General features: G+C 41.2%; 1 protein-coding gene across 2 annotated transcripts in view; it reads right to left on the reverse strand.

Moving 5' to 3' along the window:
* The window catches only part of ARAP2 (ArfGAP with RhoGAP domain, ankyrin repeat and PH domain 2), a 246,403-nt gene that overhangs the window by 142,067 nt on the left and 78,539 nt on the right, over window positions 1-25,797 (reverse strand). For both annotated transcript variants that reach the window (XM_025212512.1, XM_006030846.3), the window contains exons 10-11: window positions 2,618-2,733; window positions 1,374-1,573 (exon numbers count right to left, since the gene is read on the reverse strand). In XM_025212512.1, coding sequence (XP_025068297.1) covers window positions 1,374-1,573; window positions 2,618-2,733 — 316 coding nt within the window. The remainder of the gene's footprint in view (window positions 1-1,373; window positions 1,574-2,617; window positions 2,734-25,797) is intronic.

Here is a 25,797-nt window from a genome sequence, read left to right on the forward strand (position 1 = left end):
CCTCAGCCTCTTCTTGCTGAGGCTGAACAGGTTCAGGTCCCTCAGTCTCTCCTTGTGGTCATCATTGACCACACGATGAACACGAGCCTTCAATGTGATGCGGCAGCTAGTAAAGCGACCAAAATGCAGGCTTGCATCCATAGATGCTTCTCAAGCAAATCCCAGGATGTTATTCTCCCATTGTACTCGGCCTTGGTGAGGCTGCAGCTGGAGTACTGTGTCCAGTGTTGGGCCTCACATTTCAAAAAGGATGTGGAGAAGCTTGAGAGAGTCCAGAGAAGAGCCACGTGCATGATAAAAGGTCAGGAAAACAGACCTTATGACAACAGGCTGAGAGCTATGGGGCTCTTTAGCCTGGAAAAGCGCAGGCTCAGCAGTGATCTGATGGCCACCTATAAGTTTATCCAGGGCTGACCACCAGTATCTGGGGGAATGTTTGTTCACCAGAGCGCCCCAATGGATGACGAGGTTGAACGGTTACAAAGTACTGCAAGACTGTTTCAGGCTGGATATAAGGAAGAATTTATTTACTGTCCAAGCCCCCAAGGTCTGGAATAGCCTGCCATCGGAGGTGGTTCAAGCACCTATACTGAACACCTTCAAGAGAAAACTGGATGCTTATCTTGCTGGGATCCTATGACCCCAGCTGACTTCCTGCCCTTCAGGCAGAGGGCTGGAATCTATGATCTTCCAAGATCCCTTCCAGCCCTAATGCCTATGAAATCTATGAAATATTTAATAATAATAATAATGAAGAGATAAAATATTTTCTCTAACCAGTGCAGCATAGCGTTTTACGTGTTTTTATTTTATTTACAATTTTGGTTTTCCCGACATTTACTTCAAACATAAAAAAATCCCACTTTACCTGCAATTTTAAAAGTATTTTAACCACACACACTTTCCAATATACAAGTAGGCTGCTAACAACTTCTCAAAAAAAATTTCCCTGTAATTGTAAAATATAGCTAGAAGTTATGGAGATTATTTCTGCTATTTTTAATTTACAATGTCCACTCTAATTTTCTATTCTTCATTTACAGCCCAGTTCTGCAATATACTAGCAGCCTCTTCAGAAGTGCCAAGCAGCCATAAATTTCATTAGTGGCAAATAATTATTATTTTGAAGAACACTGAACACCAGAGGATTGGCCACTTATTTATGCATGAAAGCAGTTTAGAATAATGATTAACATTTCTAGTCTTTGCTTTAATAGTATAAGAAATATCCTTCAATTTCCATTTCTCAAAACTTTTACAAAGACATATTTCACAGGACAATGTAAAAATAAAACAGCTAATGCAAGGACATGTATATGTACACATATATGACATTCAGCAGAACTAACATGGTCTATTATTAATTACTCTACCTGCACACTTCTTACAGATGACAACACAGAGATTGATGGATGCCCAGTCTGGATTCGGAGCTTTACAATCAGCACAACTCCTATTTGACTCATTGAACCAAATCTTCTCAGCTACTTCATAATCAGAGAGAGTTTCTGCTATTGATTGCTGCAGTGCTTCAATCCACTCTTGTTTCTCTCTTTCAGACTCCGCTGTAAAGCTGAAAGAATTGACTTTTCTGCATTATTGATTTTTACTTTAAAGCACAATTAAATAAGATCTGTATTCTGCCTTATTTATTTAATCACAGATGAAATCATAGGTCAAAATAAAAGAAATTATTCTCTACATGTTTAAATATTAAAGATGGAGGATATTCTTTTATTTTGTTCTTTCATGAAAACATTTCAAATATCATGTTCTTAAAAAGCTAACTGGGATTAAAAGCACTAGAAATGAAGTTTGCAACATGGAGTTGATTTCAATCTTTGTACCTCTACACAAGATAGATTTAAATTTGTGTCACAACTGTCTTAGGAGATGTGAGCATTTACCAATGAGAAACTAGGTTATGGATAACTCCTTAAGACAGACTGAGATTCCAATGGCTTTGGTATAATGCAAGCCAAAGTACATATTATCTGAAGCAAGTAGACATAGCATCAAGTCACTGGTCATGAATGATGTTCTAGACTGATGAGGATGGGGGGAGGGGAGAAATCAAATATAAAAGGGATCAATGGAACTGAATGAAAAAGACATTTACTTAGTAGTCTCCTATCTGAAGACTAGCGTCCAGAAAATCAAGGAGGGAAAAGAAAAGGAATAATTATTTTCCTATGTTCTTGACAGATGTTCTACTACATAAATGTTCTATTAGTTTCGGCAGGAAGCTCTTAAAAAAATCCTCACATGCCAGCCATTTTAAATATATACTTATACCCATTTACTTTTTCTATTAAAAAATTACATTCTACCATCATCTAGAACGAGACAAAATACAGAAAGTGTATTACAAAATAAGAACTTTTGAGGCCTGGGATGTCTAATAATTAGACAACATTAAAAAGAAATGCTAAGGAAAAAAAAAACCTTGCAGCTGATTAAAAATGTTGCATAACCAGTATAATCAACATCTAATCAATATAGTCAACATACAATCACATAATTATTACTCTATTTACTAAACTAAGATTAAGCAAAATTTCTACAACGTATTACATCCTTTTTTAATTTTTTGAAATGAAACATTAAAAGTTCTTACCTAAAGCTTTTATAAGGAGTGATAATTTCAAAAGACTGCTTTGTGCTCCGGTCCACCTGTTTTACATTGGCCACATTCAGAGGGATTATAGTAATACCAAACCCAGTCTTAAAATCCTGGAAGCAGTGACAAAAAAAAATGGTGGTGGAGGACGTGGTTAGATTTCATCCTTCAAGGATAAAACAATTAAACAAGAAGCTTTCTAACCACATTATCTAGTATACATACTGTTCACAACATGTAATTTTTTCCTCTTTTTAATTAAGGACAGTTAAAAATATGCACCAGATTATATCCTACATTACTGTTCCACTTACGTGATTCCTGCACTTGCCAGTGGGAAGAGAAGCTGTGTTAGTCTGAGTCAGTTGGAAGGTATGGCAGGGTAGTACCTCAGAGCCTAACTGGTTCAAAGCAGCATAAAGCTGTCACAGGCAACAACCTATTTTGTCAGATACTACTGAAGAAGGCTGTTGCCTATGATAGCTCATACCTCTCTGAATCAGTTTGTTTCTAAAGGAGCCACCCTGCCATATCTTCTGCCTACTGATACTAGTGCAATTACATTAATTATAATTGGGGGAAATGGTTCTTTCAGTTCTGAACAAGACAGCAGCAATCTAAGAAAAGCTATGTTTTCATACAAGACCAAAAATTGGATTAAAACATGCTTCATTTTTTCCCTAAAAATCTTTATAAAGAGAAAGAGAGAGAGAGTGTTTAAATATATATTTAATAGGTAAATTTTCTGTTTTAGAAGAATAGATATTACCTATTTTTACAATAGAATGATACAACACAGTTTAAAAACTACAGTTGTTAAACCTTCATCATTTCTATGAGACTGATATGAATTTGGGAAAGTAAGTTCACCTCTCCACATTCTAAATTCCCAATCTATAAACTAAGGTGCAGGTAGTCCTCAGGCTTGCAACGCAGTTGGTTCCTGAAAACTGTGTCTTAAGTCAAAACATTGCAACTTGGAAACAATTTTACCATAAGAAACAATTTTATAAATGGGAGATCCAGAACCAAGGTCCGATACTGTTTTTCACCAAAAAAACCCTAGAATTTTGTATTCAATCAATTATGGATTGGTAATATAGCTACATTAATGTATTTATATTGTAAATAGCAATCTTATTGATTTGGAAGGACTTCTTTGAGGTGACTTTGCTGGACTTTTTGAAGGGCACTTGGTTGAACTTTTTGAAGGGTTCTTGGCTGGAGTCTTCTCAGGAGTCTTGGCTGCATGTTTTCCTGGCATCTTGTCTGCTTTCTTGAAGAAAGTGTCCAAGGAATTTTGGACAGATGTTCCCCAGGGAGATGGGCAATGCAGCGAACTTTTCGCCAGCATCGCATCGTGTCAGATCAAGAGTTGTCAAGTCAAAACTGACATCATAATGTTGAAACAGGGTGTCAATTTATAAATGTTGTGAGTGCAAAACATTGCAACTCAAAACGTTGTAAGTCAAGGACCGCCTATATGTGGTGTTCCTTTGAAAGGTGCTTTGGAAGAACAGTATTCTACAACAGCCAATAACACTAGAACTAGTTGTGGCTAGCATGTTAGAGATGCTAAGCATGTGATGCTTCTATTAAAGACAACATGAGTCTTTAATGCAAGTTGAGTGCCTAATCTCACTTAGAAAATAGCACACTGATATTCATCAGTTTGAGAATTCATCTAATCCCCTCCCTGTGGCTGTATTTCATCTCCCACAATCCATCACATTCCCTTCTTTCAATTACATGAAGTTACGCATCAGGCTATATTATGGTAGTGTAGTACAGTTGGGAATATAAACCTATAGACAAAACTAGAACACAAAGAGCAAACTACAGCTCCCACAAGACTTTCCTCAACTCTGTTTCAAATGAAAACAGCTGGGTAAAAAAATCTGAAAATAGATTTATCTTTAATTGTTTAGTTGAAAACCCAAATTATAATAAAAACAATTTAGATGAAAAATATTCAACTAGCCCTTTTCAGGTGCTTTCATAACAACAATTATACTTGAAACTGAGGGACAACTCTGATATTGTTTCATAGTAGCTAGGGTAAGGAGGGACCTGAACAGATCATCTAGCCTGATGCCCTGCCACAGGCAGGAATGAATGCTGGGTTCACAAGACCCCAGACAGGTGATCGTCCTGTCACAACCCAAAGGGTGTGATTTTTGTTTTTGTGTGCTTCGGCACTGCTAAATTGTTCCCGCTAAATTGCAGCTTCTTTGCACGGTGGAGTTTTCTGCTGCAAAAGAGAACCCCGGTGCAAGGGAGGATTTCCCGCCAATTTGAAGCTTTCTTTGCAGGGTGCATTTCTTTGTTGCAGCACAGAAATGCTCGTTGCAAAGAGTTCCCGCCATTTGTATGCTAATTCGAGCCCCATTATTGGCCAGTTCTAAATTATTCACACGTGGCGGCTAGTGATTGGCTTGCTAGCCGTATAAAAGGCTTGAGTGGTTTCCGCCCAAGTTGGAGGACTCCACGAACACCGGGAGGAGGAGACTTCACACTGTGTGAAGATCTCTAAGCGCTGCGGATCCTTACGGACCCAGTGCATTTCAAGCAGGCAACAGAGGTCTGATCAGCCTCTAGCCTCTCCCCGTCGCCAATAGATTCCTAGACGTATCCCTCCCTGCGCGCAAAAGAACCGGACCCACGGAGCCTAGCAAACTTCGTGTGGATGAGTGAGCAGAAGGACCCACGGAGCCTAGCAAACTTCGCGTGAGTTTATTCAGAGCTCTTTCGGACGAGTACTTTCTTCGGTTGACACGACGGGCTCGCGTGTTTGGAGCCTTCAGCCGGATTGGGCTAGAGTTCATGAGTTTAGAACTCTTGCCCACCTCTCTTCTTTCCTGTCTGTAACCGCAACTCAAGCAAGTTTTCCAGCCTACACCACGACCATCTTTGGTGTAAGTAAACAATCTTTAAAACTACCGCTAAGCGTTTGTGCCTAATTCCAGCTCGTCGCCCTCCCTCTCCAATCCAGCGTGCCCGGGCTGCTGGCCACAGCCCGCGTGCAGCACGGAAAAGGGCTGGGGTCGCTCCTGGCCCACACACGTCCAACCTCCTCTTGAATGTTGCTCCCTACCCATTCTAGGTGCTGTCAGAATTTCCTTGAAATAAAATTACTAGGTATTTGGAATGCTAAAATGAATGGCATAACACATTAATGCTGAAGGTGATAACATTAATGCAGTTCCAGGAAATGGTATTAGGATTTTTACCACTGCATTCCCACTGGCAAGCAAAATATTTTTAAACACAACATTGACCAATTAGCTGAAAATGAATAGGAAAAATAAAATAAGTTTATAATCACAAATCATTTATTGATAATTGCTTCTCTGCAGGATGCAAGATATCTGCACCTTACTGATACCTGGTCAGAAAACAGAGTATATGATCCGCCTTTTAAGACAGGAGTATGGAACACTGTGCTACTGTTCTTCTTAAAAGTGTCTGTACACAGAGTAGGACAACCTGATTACGTTTTCGAGCTAGACTTGACAACACACAAAACACAAATCCTTCCTTAAAATATTTTTTAACTGTTTTAACAGGACTCATGTCATCCGATATTAAGTATTCAAACTTGGGATTTCAGCAAAAAAGCAAATTATTTCAATTTTGTTTCTTTTATTTCCTCCCTTCCTTTTTAAATGTTTGTACTTTTCTTCTGCTTTTATACTATGCCTCTAACAGACTCAGTTTTATCCCTCTCCTCCCTCCTCCACCATTTTCAACCTCCCTGATCTTCTCTGATCCTGCTTTTCTTTTTAAAAAAAATCAATTACTTTGATCCCAAAATATTTACTCTAGATATGTCCGGACCTTTGAAAGACCTCTTTGAAGCATACACAGTGACTAATTTCTCTCTGATCAACTCTATGGATAGAGTGGGAAGTATGATTACCCCTGAACATGGACTTAACAGCATGTTATATAACAATAAAGCATTCTTAAAGTCAGGCTTTACAGGTAAGAGAAAAAAAAAATAATGATACACACATTAAAAAGAGAAAAAAAACAGAGGTAGCCTGAGCCTGAAAAATATTCAACTTTGATCAATGCTGGCTGTGGTATTTTAAATCACATGGGTAAACAAGAAGAAAAGACAACCAATAGGAATAACAGTCATCATTTCTTTAAATTTTAAAATACTAACTAAATGAATGCTCCAATTACTTATTTATAAAAAATTCCAAAAATAGCAGGGACATGAACACAACTGTTGAACAACTACACCTTAAGAACTGTGTATAATTAAATAAGAAAAATAAGATTTAGGGGATATTATAGCTCCAAAGTCCAGACAGGAGATTGCTGCATTTTCCCCATGTTTCCTACAGATAAGGAGCAGATACTAAGGGGGTGGGGAAATAGGATGGGGGAAGAGGGAACAAAAAAAAAAAAACAAAAAAGCTACACCTCTCCATATAGCTCTTCCTCTTCCCATAACTTTATACACCAAGGGCCCTGGTAGAGGTTACATTTACAGCATGCTTAACAAGTTAATTGAGCCATAAATACTAACCCTGTCACAAGTTCAGCCAATTAACTGTGCGTTAGAATGAAAATTGCAAAACTGTTGACAGCAATAGTATGTAACCTATCATTATGAATGGTCTCTGTACCTAAGAGCTGACAGGTTGCCAACATAACACCCATCTTCAAAAAGGATTCAAGAGGTGAGACCAGTGATCCCCACCCCCCACCAAGTGCCATCACTGGCAAGCTGGTAGAATCTATAATAAAGAATTAAATCAGCAATCATACAGACAATTATTACATGCTGAGGAAGAATCAGCATGTTTTTTGTAAAGGGAAATCCTGCCTTGATCTGCTCAGTCCAGCAGAGTCTCAGACCTGCAGACTCCCTCTGCCTGAAGAAGGGTGACTGCCTCCGAAAGCTTGCTAAGAACTTTTTTCCAACTACTCAGTTGGTCTAATAAAAGATATCACATCTAATCAAAGAACGTTGCCTACCAGATGATACCAAGTTATTTTGCACAGTCAATTCCTAAGACGACAAGAAGAAGCTGCAGAAAGAGCTTGCCAAGCTAAGTGAATAGGCAAAAAAAATGACCGATGAACTTTAACGGCACGTGCGGAAATATAATCTCAATTATATGTACATAATGCTAGGCTCTAAACTAGCTGTTAGGACTCAGGAAAGAGATCTCAATCATTCTAAGTAGTTCTCTTAAAAGATCATGTCAACATGCAGTAACGATTTTTTTTTAAAACTATTAAAATACTGGGTATCATTAGGAAGGGAATAGAAAACAAAACTGAAAACATGCCACTATACACATCCATGGTATGCCCACATCTTGAATACTGTGTGCAGTTCTAGCCCCACATCTCAAAAAAGATGTAACAGAATTACAGAAGGTACAGAGAAGGGTGACCAGAATGATCAGGAGTATAAAGCAGCTGTCATACAAGGAGACTGTAAAAAAGGCTAGGACTTTTCAGTTTGGAAAAAAGAAGAGGGATGACAGAGGTCTATAAAATCATGAAGGCTGACAAAGTGAATAAGATACTGTTATTCAACAAGTGCTAGTATTCTGGGACTAGGAGGCACCCAATGATAGCAGGAAACAAGTTTAAAACTAACAAAAGAAAGTACTTTATGATGCAGCATATGTTTAACATGTAAATTCATTGCCACAGGAGGTTGTAGACACAAAAGGTATAGCCAGGTTCAAAAAGTGATTAGACAAATTCATGGACAATAGATCTATTAGTAGATATTAAACAGGACAACACCCCTTCCTGTTAGGGTAGCTTGTCATATTTTAAGCTTTAAAGCAGCACCTGTTTATAGACTGATGAATTATAGTATGGCTTAAAGTTTTCTTTCTTTTATATTCAGCCTGAAGTTCTGTATAGCCTGATTGTTAACTGAACTTTTCATTTTGCTGGTGTTTGCAATATCAGCTGGCCTTGTGCAATATCAGCTTATGGCCTTAAGTTTGCTCGCATGGTGTTTCTTTCCTTTTTCTATCTCTGTAAGAAGTTTTTCTAACACAACATAGTAATGGTCTTGTTATTAGCTCAAATAAACTGAATGTGGCACTAACCAGTTGAATCAGAGGGATGAAATGATGGATATGTTAATGAAAGGCGATAAAGGAGACCAATAGACAATGCTCAAAGTAAGACGCTGGAAAAAGGCCAAATTAAGAGTTGTGCTCGTAATGGGTCTGTTGAACAAAGGAATATGTTGGCAGAATAAAATATAGATAATATGCTGACTGCAGAGAGACCAATCCGAAATCAAGGACTCAAAGGAGTCAAGTTACAGAAAAGCATAATGGGGGAAGCAAAATAGTTAACTGTGTCATCATCATCATAATTTTCATCATAAATCCAGCTTTCAACACCCGTCTGGATTGTCCCAGCTAACGACGCACCCATTGCTACAGGAACGGAGTGGTCATCTTTCTGGGATTGGGTGAGATCATTGTAATAAGTGTTTTTCTCTCTCTGAATATAGAAACTTCTAAGAAAATACTTGTACTAATAAAGTTAGACTTTGATTTTAGGACAGTTGACTTGTCCGTGTTCTTATTTCACATTCCATTTAAGGGTTAATTGTGCTTTAACGATCCCTAAGCACTATCTGCTGGTCAGTGGCGCGAACATCCCTGCCTACTCTGGCCCTCCACTGCAGCAGTGAGGGGGGAGCGCCCAGCAGACTCAGCTCAGGTCCCTGCTGGTGGGACAGGGAGGGAGGAATAAAACTTCCCTCTGGCCAAACCCCCACCCCTGCCTGTCCCTGATCAGTTGCGGGGCAGAGGGGCAGGACCAGCCCTGCTTGGCTGGAGCAGAGAGCCCAGTCCAAAGAACAAGCTGGGATGCTGGGGGACTCTGGTTCAAGTTAAATAAGGAAGGGGTCTGGGACAGACACTGCATAAACCAGTTTGACCCAAATCAGTGAAGTCTGATACTACATTCAACCAGGTTCATCTCAAACTCGTTTCAGACATTTTGAAACTGGTTTATGTAAAACCCAGGTGTAAAACCATGCCGGGCAAGAAATGTAATAATACAACAATAACTACACTCCACAAGAGAGCCAGAAACATTCCTGATTCTTAAACCTGCACCTCCTGAAATGTAATACATCTCATCCAGTGAGATTTATGGCACGTCATAACCTGCCTGCCATCTGAGAACCACAGGTAACCTGTCTGCATTTTACCAGCTACATTCTATCAGCAGCTCAACATTCCTCCCTCCGCCCCCCGCCCCCAACACTTACCTGTCTCACCGCTGTTGTCTCCCATTCCTTCTGATCCTCACTGCCACCCATCTGCAGTTTCACAGACCTGCATTTTGCATATTGGCTTCTATTCTGCCATGAAGAACATAACACCACCAGACTTTCTCTATGCCTAAAGAAGGATGTTTGTGCCTGAAAGCTTGCAAAGAATAATTTTTTCCATTGAGTTGGTCTAATAAAAGATATCACTTTTACCCAAAGAACCTTGTCTGCCCATGTCCTAAGACCATCATGGCTATAACCAACACCCCACTCTATATGGTACCTGTATGGAGCTTCATAAGCGACACATGTGCTGGAATCTAATTTTCAAGGTTCAGAAATTTGTGCTTCCTGGAATACATTTCTGTTCTGTTTCAGTAATAGGAACATGAATTGGTATAGAAAGGGAGAAAAATGTGCGCTCTTGGAAAAAAGGTATATTTGTTAATTTTAAGTACAAGAGGACAACCAAGCAGTAGTCCAAATGAACTGACAGCAATGACCAAGAATTATCTCACCTGATTTACCTTATGAAAGCTCCGTGTTTAGGATAGATTAAACAATATGCTAGAATGTCTAAACAAGAGAAAAGAGTTTAGGATGTTTAAAAAAAAAAATAAAAAAACTGAGAAAACATTGTTCCTCAAGTCTATATATGTTTATATAAAACTTAGGTAGATGTTTGCATAGAAAATAAACGTGTTTTTTTTTTAAATAGAATATTGAAGTTATGTAGAGGATACAACAAGAGAACAAAATATTTTCAATACAACACTCAATTGCATGCGCTTTTAACAGGAAAAGGAAATTAATTATGGCTAAGTAGAAACATTCAAAAAGCCCAACCACGGCAGAAGTTGCACACTTTACTCTAAGCACCCTAGGTTAGTTCAGGAGTGAACAGAACACTAGTTTGCCCTTCAGTGGGGGAGCAGGTTGGGCATGCTCCCACATGCCTCCCAGTTGACTGCCAGAGAATCCCAGGTGCAGCCAGCAACCAACCACTCCTGACTAGCCAACATGGCCCCTCACCCCAGCCCTGCCTCCTGCCAGCTGCAACTGGTGAGGGTGGAGGGAGGGAAGGGAAGGAAAGTGGATCCCTCCCAGCTGTGTTGGCTCAGGCCATGCCAGCTGAGAGGGGTAGCCAGAGAGGGGAGACGGGGGTAAAAGCCCCTGCCTAATGGACCTGGCCACACACCCACATTCGCAAATGCCAGCATTCCCCTCTGCCCCTTGCCTCGCTGCTGCTGACAGCTGGTCAGAGGCAGGACATGTGGCTAGGGACAGAGAGGGCAGAGTTTCAGAGGGCTGCCTTGCAATGTGGGTTAGTGGGGATCTGCAAAGCAGCCTGGGCTGATGGCAAAAAGCAACTTAACTTGAGTCAGGAGAGGATCTGGTACAGAAGTTCAATAAAACTACTCTACCCTAAATTGCTTGTATCTGATCCAGGTCTTAAACTTGATTCTGCCTTTTTAAACCAGTCTGTGTGCTCTGAATTTTATGTTCTGTTACAAGTATAGACCAGTTTCTAGTTGCTTATACCAGTGTAATGTCTGTACCTGATTTAAGAGAATAAGAGAATAGCAGCGTGGTATAGGCAAAAGTTACGATTCTGCAAACCTGGTTGGTACATGCAAAACATTAACTTTTTGCACTTAATTCCTAACCAAGATATCACAATAAAGAAGTTAGTCTTATACCTTATGAACTATTAACCCCATTTCACATTTGCAGAAACAGAAGAGTTTTAAAAGGCAAACATTAACAACACTGCACCTACATTTATATCGAGGCATCTAAATCAGAGCCCCTATTTTCAGAGAGTTGTGAAGCATCTGCAACTCTCAATAAAAAGGCTTGAAAGATTAACCTAATTACTTTGCCTGACCTCATCTTACAGCAATCTGTGAATAGCGGCTGAGGCTTGCAGTTCCAAATTAATTTTATGCTTTACCCACAAAGACATTCTCTTATCAGATGAGGTACAATCATACACAGACTTACATTTCATTGTCTTTAATTTAGTATTTCTACTCAGACTAGTCCCCTTTCCAGACACAACCTTGCCCGAGCTCTAGATCAGTTGCCCGTACTTCCCTAAGCTTTCCTAGTAGTTCTATAATAATATTTTTTTTAAGTTATGAACAGTTTTGAGCTGGTATACACCATCTTTCCATGAGGAAAAGAGAATTTATATAGGGTATGATCTACTGAAAAAGACTTTATGCAAATTAACCAGCAAGGAAGGAACAAATAATCAACCAACCAAAGTGCATACACCTATCATTGTTTCTTTACGCTGTATGAAAATAATCCCAAAATTTTATTGAAATTTGTTAAGTAACTGAACTTGATTATTTTAACATTAAAAATATTGAGTCATCATTTTGCCTTTTCTGGAGACTTGGAGGAAAAGCAGCAATTGCACTGGAAACCGAGTATCAACTTTTCCAAGAGAGTTTTCTCTTGTTTAGTTCTACTTTTTCAGTCCTGCCAAAAATGGGTCTAGATTTATGATATCATTGTACTGTTTTCTTTCCTTATCCAGAAAAATATACCATTTTTAATGTTTTTTTAAATCAGTCAGTAGCTCCAGAAGTATGATCTTGCATGTTTCTTGGATCTACATTTGCTTTTTTGGAACCACTCATGAAATTTACTTTGGGTCAGTTATCATAAGGTTTTTAGAATTTACAGTAAAGGCTCCCTTCTGAAAACTTGAAAGTACCTTAGCAATTTAATCTGATTTAGGCTTTCCCCCCATACTAATCCCATTTAAGTCTTTTCCAGCAGTCAAATTATTTCAAATAGATTAAAGGCTAGTAACTGGACTACTTCAAATAAGGCAATCATAACTCTTTTTTTTTTCCCTTAAGAGTACGTAGCTTAGTACTTTCAGTTGGATAGGAAAGCTCATTTGTCACATAAAGATTGAAAAAATGTTTTCATATTAATAGAAAACTGAGATATACTTATGTATCAGAGTATGAGAAATATACTTGACTAGCAGTGCAGAAATAGTTTTGATTTAATTAAATTCTTCCTTATAAGCTTATATTGATTTCTCTCCATTTAAATACCCTTTGTTTTAGTCTTTCCAGTTCTCTTTCATCAGGCTTTCCACAACTTTAAAGATGTATAACCCTGGATTTCATACCTCAGCCTAAAATCTTTTTATAATAGATTTTTGGTGATGTCCACGTACAATGCATTGATACAAAAAGCATCATGGATAAAACATATGCACATTTTCTTATACCCCCGTTTTTTAAGAAGTTTTCAAATGTTAGTACAGCACATTGTATATAATTACACAGAAGTAGCAATTTTTAGAGAACATTAAGGTTACAAAGACCAGACCTCCAAAATTTGGAAGTGCCAGAATTAAACTAATTCAGCTCCTTGTGCATGGGAGAATTAGGATACAATCTTTCAACTCCTTAATCAGCAAATATTGTTATACACAGACATTCCCTCGCCTGTATGCCCCACTCAGCATACAGGATGGACCTGCTCGGGGGACAAAACTTAGCTGGGTAATGAAGGAAGCAATTATCTGAAGAACCAATACCCGATTAGTTGGAAAGTATGGAGGCAGAAAATTTGAGGGGCAAGAACGAGTGTTCCACAGGATCATAACTGAATTCTGTTCTGACATCCATCTCCATGGTATTTCAGTCGCATCATTTAAAGCAGAACTTGTCACAGATGGTGACCAATCCTGCTGCCTGACTTCTGAACTGGTAGTCTTTTATTGTCACACAGTTGCTTCAGATAGCTTCTAAATCCATGCTACCTAGGCACCAGTAACGGGGAAATGAAGGATTAGGAAAGGCAGGCTCAGTGTCTGGATATGCCTATATCCTGCTTGATCCTACCTGGAGCACATAAGAACTGCAAGCACAGAAAAAAAGTCCCACATCCTTGGCTGAAGCATGATCCATACAAAGAGCAAAGAAACAATATTCAGGAAAATTAACTGTCAAGCTTGAGCAAGGAAAAGAGATCTGAAAACCGAGCCTCTCTCTCAGAAATATATAAAAATGTTTTGGCCGAAATTAAAAAAAAAAAAAAAAAATCTACCTAACAGAAACTTTCTGCCCAAATGGTTAAAAGATTCAAAGATATAAACAACTGAACAGAGGTTCATATAACGAAAGGTTCCTGGCAGGCTCATTAAATAGCATCATCTGTAGCACCACTGTAAGCAGCACCAACTATAGTAAGACAAAGTACAGCTGTGGAATTGGACGATCATACATATTGGTACTTGTGCATAAATAAGAATTAACCTGAACAACACAGCACTATGTGATACACACACACACACACACGTATCACAAAGCCCAATTATGTGTCCAGCTTTAATTACAAAAGGGAGGGAAAGGGAGGGGGGAAGAGGGGTAGAGGGAGAGAAATCAATCAAGTGAAAGTCTTTAACCGAATATAAAATGTCCAGGATATGCACCTAATTCTTTTAATTCCATTCTGTCTACCACAACAGTAGCATATACCTTTAAGCACTGAATTATTTGGAAAGTAACTACTTAAAATTATTTGCAACTATTTGGAAAGCAATCTACTTAAAGCAATGATCAATAGATCCATTTGCCTCCCAGGCAAAGCAGGGCGGGGCGGGGAGAGCCACATATAACAAATCATAACAATCCAGGTCTATTAACAAACATTTCATATATGATTATCTCTGATTAGTGTTTTAAGTTTCAACTTGTTCTTCAGGAATAAAAAGATAAGACTCCTGTTTTAGTGTAGTACAAAGAAGAATGAAAAGATTGGAGAAACAACAACATCATAATAATTAACATGATCCATAAAAGTTCACAAGCCCTGTATTCCAAGAAAACACAGCTCTGACTAAAAACTCTGAGAACCTAAAAAAAAAAAAAAAAAAAAAAAGACACCATAGGTGTGGGTATACATGCTAAAATTCAGACATACAGAGTTTCTGAATGTTGTTTATTCCAGGTAACTGAATAAATAGGACAGAAAAGGAGTCTTTAAAAAGGCTAGCCAAAAAGGATTCAGTAAAAACAAGCAGCTTCATGAAGGCCCACTGCCTTTTTTTACTCTTAAATATTTTTAAAAGAATTAAAATGCTGCATTAAAATAGAAATAATTGCATTGCTTGCATGTAAGCAAAATCAAAAGTCTTACACTCCCTCTCCCCCTCCCCCTTTCCAGCATGCAGAGGCATCAGGCAGACCTGCCCACTCTCCGGAAGCTCTATACCCACGGTGGGCAATTATTCGGTGAGCTGTCATGGAACAGATCAACACCTTCCCCCACCCCAACAACAGGTCACTGGAATTCCTAAGTGGCTCTGCTCCACACACAGCCAGGCAAAAGGGATGGGATGAGATGGGAAGGGACAAGACAGTAGGCAAATGACAGCATGGAGCCAGAGCCTGGGGCAGAAATGTGATCTGCTCCCTGCACGCCCCTGTGGAAGATGCCAGTTCCGTGGGCAAGGGCACGGGGAAAGCAGATTGCCATTTTGGCCAGGGCCCCAATCCCATGCTGTCACCGCCCCAATTCTGGGGTCTGCATGGAGACCGGCTGGGACCCAACACAGGCAGGGTGCGTAGCTAGGCAGATGAAATGGGTTCATGGGCAGGCAAGAAGTGGTGTCTGGGAGCAGGACAGGTGGGTGGGGCTGGGCCAGGGCCAGGGCTGTGATTGGGTCTTGGGGTTGTGATAACATGGGCCAGGGGCCAAGGCAGAGCCGTGACCTGCTCCCCGCACATCCCTGCCCAAAGAATGGTGCCTGCCGCAAGGGCATGTGGGGAGAGAATCATGGCTCTGCCCAGGAATTGGCCACCCCATCAACGCTTCACAATCACAGCCCTTCCCACCTGTACTTCTGCCAGATGCCACTCCCTGCTCTCCTGCAGCCGCTTCCCATCTGCCCCACCATGCAGCCTGCCTGCGCAGGTCCTGGCCAGGCTCCATGGAGACCCTGCCTGCCTGCCCACCCTCTCCGTCTGGCATCCCACTTTGACAGGCCGGGGTGCCTGGGCAGCAGTGGCTAGAGACGGGCAGCAGGGGGTAGCAGTGGCACTGACAGCAGTGGCAAAGACTGGTAGCAGCAGCAGGAAGTAGCTGCTACCACCGGGGAAGCTGGGAAGCAAGTCTGGGTGCCAAATCACCCCAGCCCTGCTGCACACCTTGGGGCAGTGAGACCAGCTGCACATGCCACAGTCCAGGATGCCCCCCACACCTAGGCCAGGAAGAGCCCAGGGATGTGGCATAGACCAGACAAAAATCGCTTGGCAAGCCAGATCCAGCCCACAAGCCATATTTTGTGCATCCCTGCTCTGTACCCTAACCACTGAACTACTGCTCCACCTGCTGTGGGAGCACTTGATGAACCTGGCTCTCTTATCAATCGCAGCCCCAGCCGGTGGTTCCCCAGTTAAGGTGGCAGTATATGCCAGTGTTGTAACTGGTTTTGTGAGCAGCAAGTGTGATGTTCAGTCCCTGCTGCAGGTTCAGCAGACCTACAAGCATGCCTCCTCAGACCATATCTACCGAGTCAAAACTGTCCCTAGCTTTACCTTGCAGCATGGGACAGTGAGTCTCACCTCCAAAAGTCTCCTTGCTTGTCCAATCACACATCATCAAGCTGACCCACCCCTTTAACTCAGTTTGCCTGGCTCTCAGCCAAAGCCTAGGCTTTGCACCTCTTGGCTAAAATGAAAGCTGCCTTCATGGGGGATGTATTTGCCATCCTAGAAGACACCTCTGCACAAGAGAAGCCTTCCCCTATAGCACCTTACAAGACAAATCCTCACTATCATTGCCTTCTTCTCTGGCTGTGAACAGCAATGAGAGTGACAGGCCTGGCAGCCCAGTGTCCCTACAACAAGAACAGTTGTGGAATTTGCTTTGAGATCCTATCTGGGAAGGCACTGTAAACATTGCCAGACAAGGTGCATCATGCTTGTGTCTTTGCCACCTGCCCTGACATGACTTGGAGATGGCACATAGTAGCAGCAATACCAAAGCAAGCCACCTCGCCTGGTGCACTGTGTACATACTACCTATCACCAAGAAAACTGATGATCTCCAGTGGTGGTTGCTGCATGGGGCCCTGGCCATGGGCACCTTTTGTCCACCACTTAAATCCATCAGTGTCAGCAGCCTGCCCTTTATGCAAGAAGGTGAAGAAGGATCTCTTCCATGCCTTCCTGGACTGCCCCCAGCTGCAGCCACTCTTTGCTACCCTCAGGTTCCTCTTTGTAAGGCTCCTGCCCTGCCACCTGTATAACTAGTTTAGTTGCACTGAACGCAATAAGCAGGGCCAGCTAAGCCCCAGCTCCTCCCCACTGATTGGTTCTGGGGCTGCTTTCAAAGAAATCCTCTAGCAAATGAGCCCTGCTGCACAATTTGCACAGCTCCTGTCCCAGTAAGTACTCTGGCAAAAGTTCCTTTGGCTTCCTGACTCCCCGATTCCTGATCAACACTCGAACTCACTTTTTGGACTTTAGTTTGACCTCAGCTTGTTCCTTACCTCTGATTCACAATCATTTTGGCATGACATCTGGATTTTGGTTGGGCTTCAGCTTGCTTCCTGACCTCTAATCCCTGGTTAGTCCTCTAGTTCAGTGTTTGGACTCAATTTCAGCCTTTCGTCAGCGGCGGCAGTCCCTCAAAAATCGAGGATGACATCCAGCAGGCTTGATGGGTCCTGAGATGACTGGATGCACACGTTCATTGGCAATGGGGGCATGTTGTTGCGTGGTGGAGCGAGATTCAAAGCCCCGGGTTGGTCTCCATCTCCTTCCTCTGCCGCCGCTGTTCTGCCTCAGTATCAAGTTGTTGGGTTTCAAAGTGGTACGTGCCTTGGTGGACCAGGTGGCACCACGCCGAATGGTTAGCAGCTTGCTCCTCCCAGCCATTGGTATTAATGCCTCCATGCTTGAGGGAGACCTTATGTGGGTCTTTGTACCACTTCCTTTGGATGCCCCTTGAGTGTTGGCCAACAGAGAGCTGGAAGAGAACCTGGAGAGGGAGGTGGTTCTTGGACATCTGGATGCAATGGCCCATCCACTGGAGTTGATTTCTGAAGAGCAAGGCTTAGATGCTGGTGGGCACACCTTCAAGGAGGACTTTCGCGCTGGTCTGGCGGTCCTCCCATTTGATCCCCAGGATTTGACACAAGCACTGCTGGTGAAAGCTCTCAAGGGTCTTGATGTGGCGTTGGTAGATGGTCCAGGCTTCACTGCAGTAGAGGAGGGTGGTCAGCCTTAGAAACCAGAACCTTTGTTGACTTCCGAAGATCTCTATTTTCAAAGACACATTGTCACAGCTTGAAGGTGGTGGCACTGATGCAGTTGACCTGATGCTGGACTTCTTCATTGATGTTAGTCCATGGAAAGAGGTGGCTGCCACCATTCAAATGTACGTGTGGTACAGGCACACGTCACATTTGAATGTGGACACTTTGACTTGCAACAAAACACATGGACCAGTTTGTTGTGCTAGGGCATCAAAGGGGCAGTCTGGCAAGGTGGAAGACATACAGCTGGTCCTACATATGTAACCCTATGAGGGACAGGAGGGAGGGGAGTTTGTGATTGAAATCAGAATCACAAGGTGTTTTTTGCAACTGATAAGTTTTTCATGTTCTGACCCTGGGAGGGCCATATACCTTTGCACTGTCACCATCTGTTTCTAATATTTGTATAATAAAGCTCTAAAAAAATCCACCCTCCCTCCACCCCCCTCCAAATTAAAAGCTATCACTAGCTTTTACAAAATGTAGTCTGGAATTTAGTAAAGTGACCCTAAAGTGGACTGAGTATGAAGCTTCCTGAAAAGTCACAGACTGATGCAATTCTGCTATATGATTCAACAAACATTTCATCTAAAGAGCAAGAAAAGAAGGTTGAAAAAACTATAAAATCAGAGGATACCATTGTTTCTAGACATTTCAGCCATGCTTTCTCCCTCTCATTTTGTACTCTCAACCAGGCATTATGAAAATAAACAGCTTAACATCATCTGGGTACCATGAATAAGAAACAGATCTGCATTTCAAAGCAGATTGATGGCACACTGAACACCAAATTGTCTCACTACCTTCTCAAGCACTCTCAGAAAACATTGAGCAGAAAGGGAGATAAAATAGATCTTCATGGCACCCCACATGAGAGAGACATTGGTGCAGATGAACAATTCCAATTTGTACAATTATTGTAATTCCTTTTCAGCAGGGCTTCTTTGCAGCATGTGCTTGTTCAGGATTCAGCAGCATGTTAGCTAATGGACCTTAGCAACTGTGATCATATTATGCCTGCCCTGTGTTCTTTACATTCGGCTGCCTGCAAAGTCATACAAGCAGCAAGGTGGTTTTGAGGCACAAAATTTGTTTAGTATCTATTCCAGTTATTAAGTTGGTCCAATAAGAGATAATGTATTTACCCAAAGCCAAGATGACACCCTCCTCCCCCAGTGATTTGAGTCCATACATGGAAAATTTATACATTTGTTATAATTCTCCATGTAGAGAATCTAATTACTGGGGGGTTATTTTAAATTTGTCACCACCACCCCACCCCACCCCTTGCCCTCTGATACTTGTCTCCCCCAGCCACTTGTCCTCCCTGCTACCTGAACCCCTATATGGATACCCCCATGTGGTGCCTGCACCCCTGCCCCTGACACTTGCCCCACCAGCTGCCTATCCACATCTGCCACTGCTGGTTATCCCCAGCCAAGACTGCAGTCCCAGACTGGGGCACAGAGCCCAGGGTGGCTCTGGCCCCTAGCCAGCCAGGTAGCAGTGGTTATGCTGGTGGCAGCCTCAGGTTGTAGTTGAAGTCAGAGTTGGAGCTGGAGCCATTGATGTTGCTGCTTCCTGGCCAGGTGGGAGCCAGAGGTTAAGCAGTAGCAGAGGAAGGGGCAAGTGAGGGAATGGAGGCAACTGGGGCACGCAGTAGCTGAAGCTCCAACTCTGACTGAGTCCAGGCTGGAGCCTCAGCAGCTACTGCCTGGTCCCCCTTCCTTCTCCCCACTTTGTACTTGAATCCAAGACAAGTGACATTTTTCCTTGCTTCTCAGCTATTCCGCCAGGGAGAGGGAGAGGAGGCAGGGAACACAGGGCAAGAATCAGGAAGCAGAGCTCTAATACTTGGTAAAACACCTTGAACACCTGCCTCACATGCAAGGAAACTTAAAATTGTAATAGTAATAACTTTTTATAGTGTCTCTATGTGGGCGTCTTGCTCTTGAAAGCTTATCTAAAATGGCAACTAGAATTCTGTATGGTATCTTTGTCAAGCTTGTTCTCTGGACACCAATAGAACCATACTATTTCATTCTTTTCTAAATTCTGACCTTACACAATTTTGCTCCTGAAGCTCTAATTATTTGAATATCAGGGCCACCTTAGGAATTTCAAGCCAAGGCAAAACTGCTAGTGAAGCCAGTGGCAGCTTTCAATAAGGATACCTGAATAACACTGTAAAGGTAAAATAACATTTTGAAATAAACTATACCTGCATTGTAGATTACAGACTACACCTTGCACAACAATGGTTGGATGGAATGGAAGACTCATTACATGAGGAAAAAAAAAGCCAACAGTACCCATTTTCCTGATGGAATAATTATCTAAAGGTATTAATCAAAAGAGCTTTAAACCATTTGTACAGCAGTGTCATGCTACTGAGCTAGAATATTGTTTAGTAAGCACAACTTTTGCTCACTTAGTACAGTGAGAAAGGTTTTAAGTATTTCAGTATACTTTTGTTTTTTTAAAAAGAAACTGGTTATATAATTGAGTCATTTTTCCACTGTTAGAAAAAAATGGAAGTACACGTTCTAACTGTCATAGTTCACAAACAAATAACTATAGCTAACCACTTCAATTATATCCTTCAATTATATATTTACTCACAACCACAACATATCTCTCAGTAAGACAATTTCCTCAAATTTTAGTTTCGCCTGTAAATGTAAATCTGTAAATATCCTTGGAGATTCAGAAACACCTACAATAGAAAACAGAATGTGCATATTCTGGGAGAGCATATTCAACTTTTCTTTTCAAGGACATCACATTACACACACACACACACACACACACACACATGCATGCATATGCATACACTACACACACTCTCTTTATATTTAATCCTATTTGGATAGTACTTGCAATTAAATGGATACTGGTAAAATGATAGAAGCATATATCCATTTAATTGCAGGTACTATCCAAATAGGATTAAATATAAAGAAAGTGTGTGTATATGTACGCATGCGTGTGCGTGTATAATGTGATGTCCTTGAAAAGAAAAGTTATATCTAATATATATTAGTTGTTGGACAGACAAGTATCATGGGGCACGGGGGGAAGTAACAAATTTAAAATAACTGCCTAGTAATTAGATTCTGTACATGGAAAATTATAAGAAATTTATAAATTTGGGAGTGGGGGGTCATCTTGGATTTGGGTAAATACAGTATCTCTTATTTGAACAAGTGAATAACTGGAATAGATACTAGACAAACTTCGTACCTCAAAACCACCTGCCTTCTTGTATGACTTTGCAGGCAGCCTAATGTAAAGAACACAGGACAGGCACACACACAAACACACACATGCATCCATATATACAATGGATACTGGTAAAGGATAGATGCATATATATTCATATGATATTTGATAAAAGTAAAGTATACTAAAAAGGAAAAATGCACTGATAACCTACTGCCCCTCTCCCCTTTATATTTTGGGTTTTTAAGCCTACAATCATCATACATTTTTGTAACCTTGTGTTTTTACACCACAGAGAGTGTCCTTAAATAATATGATTGTGACTATTGTTACTTAAATAAAAAAGACAGACATGCCTGCCTATATTTAAGCCATGAAATATGACCATATTTACCTACTTTGATACTTGACAATTGTATCTGTAATAGTAAGAGCTTTGCTAATGCTAATAGCAAGAGTTCTGCATGCCGATTATATAGTAGGCTCTGTGTGACCGAACCATGAACCTAGATAGTAGAATATTGTAATACAGTAGAATGTAGTAAACACCAGGTGTGTTAGATCACGACTCATCCCCAAATTCTTAGCTTGAGATAACCAAATCCCTAGCTCGAAATAACGTTATTTACTCCAGACTATATAAGCTGTACATTCTTGAGTTACAATGAGTTCCTCAGCATTTGCAAAAGTTCTGACTTGCGCGGAGCCCCAGCGCAGGCTATTGCATCCCCAGGATCGAGACACTCCGGAGCCAAAAGAACTATGTGGAGTGGCGGCTGCTGCCTAAGGCCAATGTGAAGTGACCGTCCTCTCTGCTCTGTCCTATCGCCTGCCTCTGCGAGTATCCTTAAATAAAGCTTTGCAAAAGTGAAAACAACCGTATGTCCTTTGTTCAAGCGCGAGAACTCTTCTGAACCCAGTAGTGCATTCTAAGACAGTATCACATAACTTTGTTGACAAAAAACACTCTAAAAATCAAAATGCTTGTTGAATCTCTTAGCCCAATCTACATAATAGAGGTGATACTGCCCCTCTACGTGGCATTGGTCAGACTGCAGTTGAAGTACTACATCCAGTTTTGGGCGCCGTACTTCAAGAAGGACGTTGATACATTCAAGAGGGTCCAAAGGAGAGCCACTTGTATGGCTAGGGGCTTACAGGACAAGCCCTATGAGGAGAGACAGAGGGACCTGGACCTCTTCCGCTTCCACAAGAGAAGGCCGAGAGGTGATCTTGTGGCTGCCTACAAATTCATTAGGGGGGATGCAGCAAGGGATCGGAGATGCTCTGTTCACCAGGGCGCCTCTTGGGGTAACAAGAAACAATGGTCACAAGCTGACAGAGAGCAGATTTAAGCTAGATATCAGGAAAAACTTCTTCATGGTAAAGGTGGCCAAATTTGGATTGGGCTTCCAAGGGGAGTGGAGCTCTCCCCTACCTTGGGGGTCTTTAAGAGAAGGCTGGATAGGCATCTGCCTGGGGTCATCCGACCCCAGCACTCTTGCCTGCCTGGGTAGGAGGTTGGACTTGATGATCTGTTGAGGTCCCTTCCAACCCTAGCATCTATGAATCTATCAGTCTCTAAGGTGGGCATCCTATCAATGTCACAACCAGGAAATCCTTGAGACAGCGAGTGCCTTGTCAATCTACAGAAAGTAAGTTAAGAAAACCATACTCTTGGTTATTGGCTTCCTACGTTGACAATATGAACACTGGTTTATATTGTTTTCTATCAGAACAGAGAAACATAAAAAGAAGGACAAGATAATTGAGGTGGATTAAAAGAAGGAAGACAGAAGAGAGAGAAAAGTAAAAGGTAGCTCTTCCAGAAAGCTTCTGTCAGGCTGCAGCCTCCAATGTGGGATCTCAGCCTGCCCAGATCAGCTGCTTTTCTTGGTCTGTCACTTCTCCAGCTGACTATTCAGGCTCAGCGCATGTGGCCAGAAACCTCCATCTAGGCCTAGCCACCCACCCACTCCCTGCCAGAGTGGCCAGCCATAGTCAGCTGACACCTCCCTCCCATATAAACCCCTGACCCACAGCAGGAAGCATCAGACTGTAAGGATCAACCCCCACTCAGACTGCCTCATTGTTACTTGAGGCTTATGCCTCTGCCTATTCTCTTTTGGCTTCTTAGATTGGCTTGTTCCTTGACTTCATGCTCTGCCTGATCCTTCAGCTTCCTGACTTGGCTTATCCCTCCTAGACCATGTTCTTGGCTGACTTTCCTGACTTAGCTCACCTCTGACTCTGTGACCTGCCTTCAGTTCCAGGCTCAGTTCAGCCTCAGTCCCAGCCTGCAGACTGACCTCCTGACTTCTGGCTCCAGTCCATTACTGCAGTCTGTTCACTCTACCTGATCCTGGTTGGTATCTCAAACCCCAAGCGAATACTGGACATGGCCACCTACCACCCTGCATAGCAGCTTCTCACAGAATCTCCAGTCTATACTGTTCTCAAGGAGATACAGTTGCTGTCTCCACAATTACATCTTAATGCAGATGATAATGCCAATGTTAATACATTTTTTTTAAATGCTATGGCCAAAAATGCTCAAGCCCTTAACTGTCAACCATCTATAATGTAAAGGCCTAAATTTGGCTCCTAAAAACAGTCCAGATCAAAAGGCAGTGGTTCTGCTCAAGTTCCAGGTATATGGCAAAGGTTGCACCTGAATGTCACAATATAAACTAAAAGGGACCTTTATGTTAATACCAGATGAAGTTAGAAATAAGGTTCAAGTCTACCCATATCAGACACCAAGTGGTTGACAACTGAAAATTATTTAATCCAATTGATACTGGGTTCATTTGCCACTAGAGGAGGAACTAACAAAAAAGATCATATGGAACAGAAATATCCAGTGAACACAAGCTTACTCATACTCTCTAACAGTGATTCTCAACCAAGGTGCCTTTCAAGGGTAAAGGGTACTATGCACAATATTAACACTGGTCAGGTGTGCACACACCTATCCAAGATTGACAAGATAAATGTAGAGACTTCAATTAAAATGGAATCCATAACATCAAAAACTTTCTGCCCTGCCACAGTCTTTCCAAGTTCTTTGCAATGGAGGAATTGCTCTATTATTTTTTCATCATCAAAAATGAGTGAAAACTAAGAGCTAGCATTTTTGAAGGGGGTTTCTTTGTAAGTTTAGCCCTGAAGCATAAGATGCTATTATTTCTTTTTTATCTACAATAGTACAACATGTTTTTTTAAATCAAAACCCTCACTCGGAAAAAAAAAATTATCTTCTGCAGGGAACTAGTCTGTAGCTAGAATTCCACAATCTAACTCTGGGTGAAGCAGAATTCACCTTAATTGTTCTACACTTATCTGCTGTTATTATCACCAAGCTTCTTGTCATATTGTGAACAGGAATAAAAGAAGGGTTTATAGGACATGGAATAAGCCAGAAAAGTATGCCCATAGAAATGTAATTATTCCACCTGTCTCCTAGATTCCTTTTACTTCTGCTTTCGCTGGGGGGGAGGGGGGGAGGACAACATTAAAGCTTGCTAATTTGCATTTTAAAAGAATACAAAAAAGCAGAATTGCCAATAGCAATATTAATCTGCTTCAGTGAACATTGTATGTGGTGCTTTTGATCACTAGTTAGGACCTATTTTAAAGGCATTAATATATATTAGGTAATGCAGCTAAGGAAAATTTAACTTTGGTTTTTTGCAACTTTTCCTATTTACTTCCTTAAAGTTCTATTAATGTTGTTTTTACATTTAATGCACTTGAAATTGTTTTCAATAATATCATATTGCACTTGTGCCAAAATGACTCAAGGTGCTTTACAAAGCTCTGTAATTAATAAAGTAATACGCTCTATGGTGCCAGGTTGCTGACAGCAAAGGAGAAGCTGGTAAAGTCTTCAGCTTTGATTTAGAGAGTCAAACCGTGTCATCACTCTGACCTCTCTGGACATCAAACAAACAGACTGAAGCAAAAAAACTACCCTTCGCAACATCCTTAGGTATTACTTAGAAAAACAGAAATGCTGACATCCACCGGGGCTTGATGCACAAAGATTCATCATATGCAAGAAAAAGTTAGGTGAGAACTGGGAATGTTTACATGTATGAAGAGCATCTTAGACAAGCCTTAAAACTTATGAAACCATACCAAAATAAACTACGTAAATCATCCCATTTCAGAATATCCGACAGAAGCAGTGTCCTTTTTACACATACAACAAAAATGCTACAATGATTTTGGGATAAATTATTTTAAAAGAGTCTTTCTATATATAAAAAGTACCAATAGATGCAGTCTATAAACACACTAAAGGTGGAAGGGGTATATTTTGCAGAACAAAGCTATGATTTTTTTTTTTAAATAAGACATCGAGCCAGCAAGCAG

This window comes from Alligator sinensis, unplaced genomic scaffold (genome assembly GCF_000455745.1).
Source record: "Alligator sinensis unplaced genomic scaffold, ASM45574v1 scaffold1122_1, whole genome shotgun sequence".
NCBI classification, from domain to species: Eukaryota; Metazoa; Chordata; order Crocodylia; family Alligatoridae; genus Alligator; species Alligator sinensis.